At 35.7% G+C, this 10211-nt stretch overlaps 2 protein-coding genes across 2 annotated transcripts; both read right to left on the minus strand.

Moving 5' to 3' along the window:
* Positions 1-149: 149 nt before the first annotated feature.
* C922_03295 (hypothetical protein) lies at positions 150-2825 on the minus strand (the record flags this gene model as incomplete). Its single annotated transcript, XM_008818887.1, has 1 exon — positions 150-2825. One exon carries the CDS (start codon positions 2823-2825, stop codon positions 150-152), a length of 2676 nt encoding a protein of 891 aa, XP_008817109.1.
* A 1394-nt stretch (positions 2826-4219) lies between these two features.
* On the minus strand, positions 4220-4549 carry C922_03296 (hypothetical protein; the record flags this gene model as incomplete). Its single annotated transcript, XM_008818888.1, has 1 exon — positions 4220-4549. The coding sequence occupies one exon, from the start codon at positions 4547-4549 to the stop codon at positions 4220-4222; it is 330 nt and encodes a 109-aa protein (XP_008817110.1).
* Positions 4550-10211: the final 5662 nt, after the last annotated feature.

Consider the following 10211-nt stretch of genomic DNA (forward strand, 5'->3'; position numbering starts at 1 on the left):
CATGCTTGTCATGCATGGTGCCTGCCCTACCCTAGGCATACCAATACATACATGCATACATACGTACATACATATATATATTACATATACGTACGCATGTGTATGCGTAAATAGAAGCGTAATGGGCCTCCGATCAACCCGGGCGGCACCTACGGAGCGTAGTTGTTCGCACTGTAGAAGTTCCCATTCGGATATACTCCGTCCATAGGTGCTGCCCCGGGGTACATTGGATTAAAACCATTTTGCGGAGGCATTTCATTAAAAGGGGGGTAGTTCATCATGTATGCAGGATTTGGTGCAACTTGCTGCGCATACATGTTAAAATTACATTGTTCGCTATTCTGCATGAAAATATTTTGGGGATTCATATTTTCTGGCAAATTATTATTATGCCCGTTGAATGCCATCATTTCAATGGGAAAGGGTGGGGAAACAGGGACACCCAAAGGGACATCCATAGGGACACCCATAGGAACATCCATAGGGACACCCATAGGGGCATCCATAGGGGCAGCCATGGGGACAGCTATAGGGACATCCATAGGGACATTCATAGGGACAGCCATAGGGACATTCATAGGGACAGCCGCAGGGGCATTCATAGGGACATTCATAGGGGCAGCCGCGGGGACATTCATAGGGACATCCATAGGCACAGCCATAGGGACAGCCGCAGGGACATCCATAGGCACAGGCATGTTGCTGCTTTCATAATTCATATTATTGTAAAAATTTTGCATAGGGTTGTTAATAAACGGTTCTGGTGCATTATTAAAATTCATATTTTTGTTTGGATAGTAAAAATACGCATTGTTATTGAAATCTGGCTGGCTTTGACAGCTATAATTCATGTTAAATTTATAAGGGTTATTATTATTATCGAAATTTTCCTGTGCACCTAGATGTAGTTTCTGCTTTTTACTTTCGTTTCTATTCATATCGTCTAATTTTCTTTTACAATCTAGGTTCATTGAATTTAAGACAGACTTGAGAACGTCGTCAAAATTTTTATTTTTAATTAATAGATATTTTGAAATTCCCCTATGAACCCACGGTAGTTTGTAATAATTATCATCATTGATATTTGCCGCGTGGTCGTATATATAGTTATTATCGTTTACATCTTCGAAGTCTATTGGAAATTTGCTATTCATCATGTGGTCAATAAAGCCACATGGGTTTTCATAAAAATTTGTGTAACGTAACCTTAAGCTATTTTTCTGTTTAATTTTACATAAGATGTTTATAATTTGCTCATCCATGTTATCTATTTGGCTTTGTATTCCATTTAGCTTTTCAAATATAGAAATTGTTGGCGAATTTAAATTTGCTTCTTTTTCATTACTGCCCTTGCGCGATAAGGAGTCTTCTTTACCTGACCGTTTTTCTTTCTTACCTTTTTCTTTACACACGTTTGTATCGCCCACCTCTTGGACGTTCTCACGATGTGAACTTTCCTCCTCTAATGCATCTCGATTCTGTTTCGTGCTGGTCTTCACCTTAATGACTTCGTCCCTTTGATCCGCTTTTTCATCAGACTGGTCTCCATCCTTGCCTTCTCCTTCCTTGTTTTGTTTGGAACTCCTGCTATTTGCAACATCACATCTGCTCATTTTATCGCTGCTGCCATCCATCATTTCATTCATTTTCAAGAATTTTAACAAATTACTGAGGTGATGTGAATCGAGAACAAATTTTTGAAGCTTCCCATCTTCGAAAGTTATGAAGGGTTCAAAGACGTCCACTACGATATCGTAGATGGTCTCGGATTCATCTTCCTTCTCTATATCGGCAACGTGTTCTAGAACTATTGGCTTCTGAATAGAGACATGTTTCTGTAAAATTCTGGGGAGCTCACAAAATTCGTATTCATCTACCTTTAACACGTCTCTTAACACTTCATCCGTTCTCATAATCCCATTCGAATCAATTAACTCCTTTTCTAGGCTATATTCATAAATACGCTTTATAACTTCCGGCATGGTTTCTTCGGGGGACTGCATAAAATTCTTTAACTCAGGCGAAAGGTCGAAAAATGGTATTTTTTGATCTAAAAATAGAAATATTTTAATTGTCTCCTTTTTTCTTTCATTCACTATACGATTAAATGTTAGCTTATCACAATCGTAATAATTTTTATTATTCTTATCAAATATAATGGTTTCTTTGTCTCGCATAACCATGATGGTTGAAAAGAAGGAAGTAAATTTCATAACAGTGGTGTTGCAATAATCTACTTGCTCATTCTGGGAGGATAAATCAGCGATGTGTGGGTCTGAATCTTTGCTCTTCGCATCCTTCCTTCCTGTCCTACTTTCGTCTACTAAATGGCTTAAATCGTTATCATGATTTTTACTTCTGTTGGCTGAGACTGTATCAACGCCAGGGGAATTAGCATCATTATCGTAATCACTTTCATCGCCATTTACAATATAACCATGAATGTTAAATGTAAAAGACGAGGGAGAAGCATGCTTATAAATATTCTCCGAATCTGCTATTTCAATATCAGCTGGATAATTCACTTCTGCGTCGCCATCATTGAAAAGGGTGTATATGTGAACCCTCAACCTGCGTCTTACTTTTTCTGTCTTTAAGGTGGATGAGAATGCTTCATTAATGTAATAGTTGCTCATGTCAATACATCTATTTATCTCCCCTTCATACTTCACCAACGTTTCAATTAAATTGTAATTTTTTTCATCTATCTCTTTAACCGTCCTAGTAAGCACTGTGTTATATAAATTCTTAATAACATCCTCCTTCTCATAGTAGTTACTGTCAGCAAACAAGTAATTCGAATTTAAACGATCTATACCCTCCATGTATTCTGTCAAATTATCAGAGGACGGTCCAACAGTATTCATACACAGGTGCGTAACAAACAAAAAGCTCCAGACCAATTTTCGTAAATCCTTCGGTTATCTTTGTGTTTTGGTTAATAACATGCAAAATGATGCTAACAGGTGAGTTATCATTCATGGAAGTTCTGTTATTTAAAAGTTAAATTAAAAAGTTGAAAAGAAATATAAAACTACCTTTAAAAAAAAACAGGGGGTGGGGAAAAAAACGCTTCCATTCATTTTTGTACTAACTTTAAACCTTAAAAAACACAAAAAAAAAAAGAAAAAGTACACTTAAAAAATTCCATAATTTATACTTCTTAATGGTAACAAATATAATGATAAATATCTATATCCTCATAATTTTACTCTTTACATACAAAAACAAAATCGCATGAGAGTAGCTGTATTTTGATGTAAAATCACATAGAAAAAATGCTGATTATTACATTAAAAGTGAATGTAAATGTTATGTATATAATACATACATGTTATGCCATTTTACAATCCAAATTGTGACCATTTTTAAGAAGGGAAAGGAACACCCAAAAAGAAATTGTAAATATATTGTGCTATTCCGAAAAGGAAAAAAGAAAAGAAGAAAAAAGTACCCAAGCACAGATTAAAAGGAAACGTGCATAAAAAAAAAAAACTTAAAAAAAGAAAAAATAATCAAAAAAAAAAACTGGCCTAGCCCCAAAATTATATCTAAAACCGGAACCATCAATCAATAAAAAAAAAAAAAATAAATAAATAAATAAACAATTTTTTTTGGAATGATCCTTTCACCAAATTGGGACCAAAAGACCCTTCTTAAAAAACGGTTATTGATTATATCAGCACAACTTGAAAAGCGAAAATAATAATTGTCCAGGAATAATCCATCATGGGGGAAAAAATTCTGAACGATGGTTGATGAATTTTACAATTATGCATCACATGAATAGATGCATAACATGCATAACGCGAAAAGTCGCATTTTATACATTTTTTAAAAATATAGAACAACGCAATTGAATTTTCAAACAAAAAATAAAATAATAACATGGAAAATAAAATTCCTTTTTCATTCGTGAAAAACTTATATTTAAGCTTGAAAAAAAAAAAAGAGTTATCATTTAAAAACGAAGTCCCCCTTAGCGTATGGTACCCGTATTTGAAGCATATAGAATAGAACTATTGAATAACAGTACAACGTTAAAGGATATTTACTTTACGAAATACAAGTGAGGTATACGTTAATTCTTACCTCTTAAACGTAGTACCAATGTACAACAAGGTTAACCAAAATGTTTTCATTCAAATAGGTATGCTCACAAACTCACCTTAAGAAGTGAGCAATAGCGCACACAAGGGGAAATTTCTTTAAAAATAAATCAGAAAGAGCAAGGTGAATCATTCCATAAGTACAATTCCATGTTTTGTAAATCCTCTTGCCCTTTGCATTCAACCGGAACCGTCATGAGTATCAGAATGCGCACTTTTGTTATTAATTCCTTCTTCGTAAGTACACATGATTCGTGGTTATGCACCTTTTGTTTTGTTTTATGCGCTTCGGAGGTTGACGTCTTCTTGGTCGTTGCCTCTATTACATAGTCGGTTGTCGCCTTTTGGTAGTGCTCTTTCGGTTTGTCAGACCATTTTTCTTCAGCGTACTGTTCCTTGTGTATGTGTCTTTTTTGGAAACCCACTTTCCGCATACACATTTTTGCCCTTCCTTGAAGGGAATACATCGTTCCCTTTTTAATTGGTGGCATTCTGATAGCTCATTTTCCTGGAGACATTCTTGTTCCCTTTTCCATTCCTTCTTTAAGCTGTGAAACCAAGTTCTATCCTTGATCTTACGAAAAATATGCTTGTTTCTATGTTCCGAATTATGCCACCGATGCTTTTGTACGCACTGTTCATTCCTATTGCGTGCATCTGCCCGGATAAAATCGGTATATGAGGTAATTTCACACGTGTTACGTTCATATTTCAGAAATTCGGGAGGGATTATTTCGAGAAAATGTTCCCTGGTGAATTCTCACTATTCCTTTCTCTATTTCTCTGAAATTTCCGTATGTATATCTGCAACCGTTTGTAAGACACCTTCTTTTTTCCTATGCACAACTAATCCCTTTACGGTGGCATGATTATGTATTGAGGATTCATATTCTAGGTTGCCTACTGATGGGTCCAACGTATCATAGGATATATCCTTTTTTTTTTCTTTTTTATGAGCAGGCTTTGCCGCTGATTTATGTATTTTTTTGGAATGTCCCTTCTTCCTTTTGAGGCCAAACAGCCATACTCATGATGTGTACCGTGTTAATGGGAAAAATTCGCAAAAATGGAGTAGTTTCAAATGTGCGCACTCTTCCAGAAGCTAACGGTGGTGTTATACATCATATTTGATGTGTTCGCATACATGTACGTATATTTGTATTTTGACAGAAAATTGAAACCCTATAATGGAAGCGCCCACAGGTAAGATAATAGTGAAAACTATAATTAGGGAGACATCTCCTGCTGTTACAGTTCGTTTTGGTCTTGGCAAAATGGACCTGGGTATTTGGACATTGGGCTTCCTTGGGCTCGGAGGAGGATTTGTTCCTACACTTCCTGATTCCACTACACCTGGATCGTATAGTTCAGTAGTAGGTATTCTTACAGGACCTTCACAGGGTGATGGTTCAAAATTGGGATTCTCTGTAGGAGTAATATGGCTACTGTCGGGGGAAACGGGCATTGGGGATGGTTCCGGAGCAGATTGTCTTTCTTCCCAGGGAAGAGAAATCTTGTGTGGTCAGAACTGTCTCTTATAAATATTTCGATACCGGAGAAAACTTATGAAGTGGATCAAATGAACGGACACGACTACAGGTGGTAGATTGGGAGGGTGATACAATTAGTCTATGGTCTGCTGTGGGAGGTAGCATCGCTTGGGGACCTGAATTGTTACGTACATATTCTGGATGATTAATAGTTTTGGGTGTTATGTTACTTTCTTTATCTAACACATCAGCAAATATCTGTTCTTCGCTTCCAGAAAGTGTTACTGTTCTTCCTCTTCCATAAGCTGAACTTGGAATAAAGCTGAATAGGGCAGCTTCGTGGGGTCCGGGAGAATTTAATTCAGTACATAATTTGACAGTTTAATCTTTGTCTCTAATCCTGTTGTAACCTTCACAAGTAAAGAAATCATTAGTATGATAATGTGTTGTGCTCAAATTGAGGGGAAAATATTGCCTGGATTGTGAATAATAACGGGGGCATCGAAATCTTTTATGAAACATAGTAATAGTAGCACAACCTTGTAAGATATAGAACACGTGGTGAATATTGGCTGCTGCAACATATGGTATGCATGAAGCATGTTTTGGATTATTAGTTACCTGCTGCATGAGCCACTACATGAATTTTTTGCATTCACCCTTTTCATCAGAATGCTTCCCACCCTCAGAGAGTAAAGAAGTTCTCATCCCTCTGTTCACAAAACACTTATATCTTCTTCCATATGTTCCTTATGTCTTTAGGATACGCACCTTAGGGGGCTCTGGGACAATTGTCAGACCGAAGGGTGTCCCAAGTGCCGAATATAGTATCCATGAATGATTCACAGTTTCACTCGACAAGCTTGTGGGGGTGTGATTTTAGAAATGCTGCAGAATAATAATTCAGATCCTCCACCATGTAGTTCAGTCTAATACATGAGATAGATACCTCGATAGTTCATTATTCGCGTACCATGAGGTGTACATACGTTATAATTTGGTAAGGATATGTCTGTTCAAAGTGTTTATACTCCTGGAGGTGTTTTATAAACTGGGCTACTGCTAAGTTGTGAAAAATAAATGCTCGTATGTGTGCCATTCTGTGGCGTAGTAATATTTCCCCTCCATTTCTAACTTGTGCCCTCTGAATCTTCACGGATAATATCCGTGAGTACACGAAGATATTCCACTGAACGAGTTCTGTGCTGCAGAGGAAGGAATTCATACGCTATACAAATATGGAGCAAATGTAAGTATCCTAATGAGATGTCCCTCTATGATATAGTTCATTTTATGGAACATTGTTTACGACGTTTGTATGATAATTTGCTATGTCAGTTGGTTTCTAAAAATTCGTTTTCTACGTAGCATAATGAAAATGGAATTTCGAACATACCTATATTTTCTACACGTCTATTAGATTCATAAAATGATGAAAAAATACGTGCCCCCCTGGATGCAGTTATTTATTCTTACGTAGCATATACGACCTTAGGGGCCTCTGTATAAAAAGCTAACTTGATTTAGGAAAAAAACATAGCAGAAAAAAAAAGAAGAATTGTCATATTATCACATGGATACCATATGATGATAACGGATATTGCGAGCCCTTAGGGCTTTAGGGATCATGTACATTTATGAGGCAATGTAACCTCTAGCTGTAATAGACAGGAAAGAACAAAGTGAGATATCGCTAAATACTATTAGGGACTTCTGTGTAGTTGTTGTTTAAAAATGGCTTCCTCTGATAAAAGAGGATATTTATAAATTTTTTTTTTTTTTTTTTTTGAGACAGAGTCTCAACCAATGGCACCTTTGGGCAATTTAAAGGATTCGCAATATTTTTATATATACTCCGCACAGTATAGTTTTCTTCATTTCCAATTTTTTAAAAATAAGAAGGAAGTGGAATTTTGTTAAGTGTAAAAGCTTCTGAAATCAACACTCATTTTAAGAAACCCAGGGAGAATTAAAAATTTTGTGTTATTTTTTAGTTTATTCATCTTCCAGCTGAAGCAACTTGTATATTCCAGCTGAAGCTATTTGTATATTCCAGCTTCAGCCTATGGTTCCAGATATGGTCATAAATTAAAGCAGTGTCAACCGGGTTTATATTATTCATCCGCATATAGTGAAAATAATGCTCGAACGATAGCACATGTCGTAAAGGTGCTGCCAATATAGATAATTTTAGCCGAACAATTCTGCACCATTTTGAGCTTTAAAAGAGTTTCGGATTTTTCAGGAAGTGGAGGAAAAATCAAATCATATAAACTCAACTAGCGTAATCGCTGTTTCGACTTATGAGAAAATCTACATACATTAATCTGCGAAAGAAAAAAAATAAGGCTTAAGGAATCTTACAAGTATATCCTCCAAAAAAGAAGGATGTTAAAAGGTATATTTCTAATATACAACATTCTATTTTGAACCACCAGATTCATATGTCATATATATGTTCATACTCAAATGCATTATAAAGGTTTATTTCCACTATTTAATGTTCACACAACGGGATTTAAAATGTAACACAGAGGGAGATAGAATGCGCAGATTTCGTTAGGGCGAAATTTCTGTTATTGCTCATTTGTGCAGTATGTCCACCGGCCGATGATGCCAGGCGTACAATTTATTCTCAGCGTTTTGACCTGCTCCCGTACACATTCAGGCCTGTTGGGGGCTCAGCCTCTTTTTTCTTTTTACCTCTCTCGCGACCATTTCATAAGCCATAAATTATAAACAATTACGGAAATGTTCCTGTTATTACAATTAAGAATTCAATGGTTACTACCGTAAAACTTCATTATATTAAATATTCCTCACCAGTTAATATAATAAGAGCTGCCAATAATGATGTTCTCCTTTACATATGACCTGATACAATAGAAAGATATGCTCATTGATCTGCACTTGCTTTTATTCTTCCAAAGTATGCACTATGAAGACTAAATTATAATTTACTTAACCATAAGTAACATGTGATAGTTTTATAAATAAAGAAAGTTACAAAGGGTTGCACCTATGAAGAGACCATAAATGTAAAAAACTATTCAGATAATTCTTCACCCATCGTTTAGGAATTATAGAATGCACTGTTAAGGAATTACTATTTCATCAGATATTCCTTTTGTTAGACATTAATAATACAAATTAGAAATCAATATTGCACTAAATCAACCTTCCTTGATCTGCTGTAGGATTCTTGTATAATTGAAATTAGACACTTCATCGCAATGAGAAAAGTACACTGCAGAAATATTTAGTTTTATGTAATAGTTTCCTGATTTTATTCAATAGTGGAGTACGTTCTTTATGTACTACATCCAATTCTAAGAAGACGAATAGATCTGTGCATTATGGCATAGTATAAACATCTATGACTGTGTCACAAGTTTTCCAGATTCTTTCCCGTAAATATGCCATTATACGACATCGAAGAAATAGCACAATATAAGCATTTGTAAACGAATAAATATAATATTCATAATAGAAGATTACCTAATAAGGATTACTCAACAGCACATATTTCAGGTTATTGTTCCACAATCCTCAGAGGAGACAAGTACGATGAGTCATCTGTCTTGCTTAGAATGTAACATTCGAAGTATTAGCGGAAATATCTCAGGGAGAAAGGAAGCAAACAGAAATAATCCAACTTTTCACTGTACCCATAGCAGGAGAATGTTATTTTTCCTATAAATCCTGCCAGTGGAACCAGCTACAAAATAAAAGCGCTATAACAAATCGATACATTGCAAGAGTAAGGCAAGTTAAAATGAGACTAACAAATTCGCCATAAAAATGCACGCGCAGAATAATCGTTCATTGGAACATGAAAAGAATACATAAAAAACTGATATGCCTCGGTCACATTTTTACATAGGCATAGCAGTACAATCTATAAATATGTGTTTTATATTACAAAGAGGATATTTACCTGGTTACTATAATTTTTGCGATGGGTCGGGAAACTCCCCCCATTACATCATTCAAATCTTTAATGCAGGAGCTGCTGATGGTACAGCCTGTATAATAATGAAAAAATATAAACAGAGCTCGCACACACACAAAAATTAGATGAATGGATAAACGAAAGATATTCCACATTGTCACGCAGAAAATTGGAACAATTCATTACATCAATGTGGGGAATACATATATAGTACCGCAAAAAAAAGAAGCCGACGCCAACGAGTCGTTTGATTCGTGGGAGATGTGAAAATTTACGTGCCATGTGTTTGCCAGTATCACAAAGAAATAACCCAGGAATCGCACAGCATGATGTCCGCAATACAAGCACCAGCAATCGCGCCCAATAAGGATACTGCCTCAATCTATTTCTTTACACTTAGGGTTCGCACCCCTCGCGCAGCAACCAATTTCATATTCTAGAATATACAAACATCTCTCAGTTGGTCAAAAGGAAAAATAAATTTGAAATGATTAGGAAGAGAGCATATTTCTATACATATCACAACTGACATGGAATTATGTTCACTAAAAACTCCCAGTTAAGAATAAGATAGTCCAAATCGGCAAACAAATTGAATTAAATGCGAATCGCGATTTCTGAATAATATTTCAAAAAAAAAAACATAAAATATAGGCACAT

This window comes from Plasmodium inui, assembly GCF_000524495.1.
Source record: "Plasmodium inui San Antonio 1 unplaced genomic scaffold supercont1.13, whole genome shotgun sequence".
Classification (NCBI taxonomy): Eukaryota; Apicomplexa; class Aconoidasida; order Haemosporida; family Plasmodiidae; genus Plasmodium; species Plasmodium inui.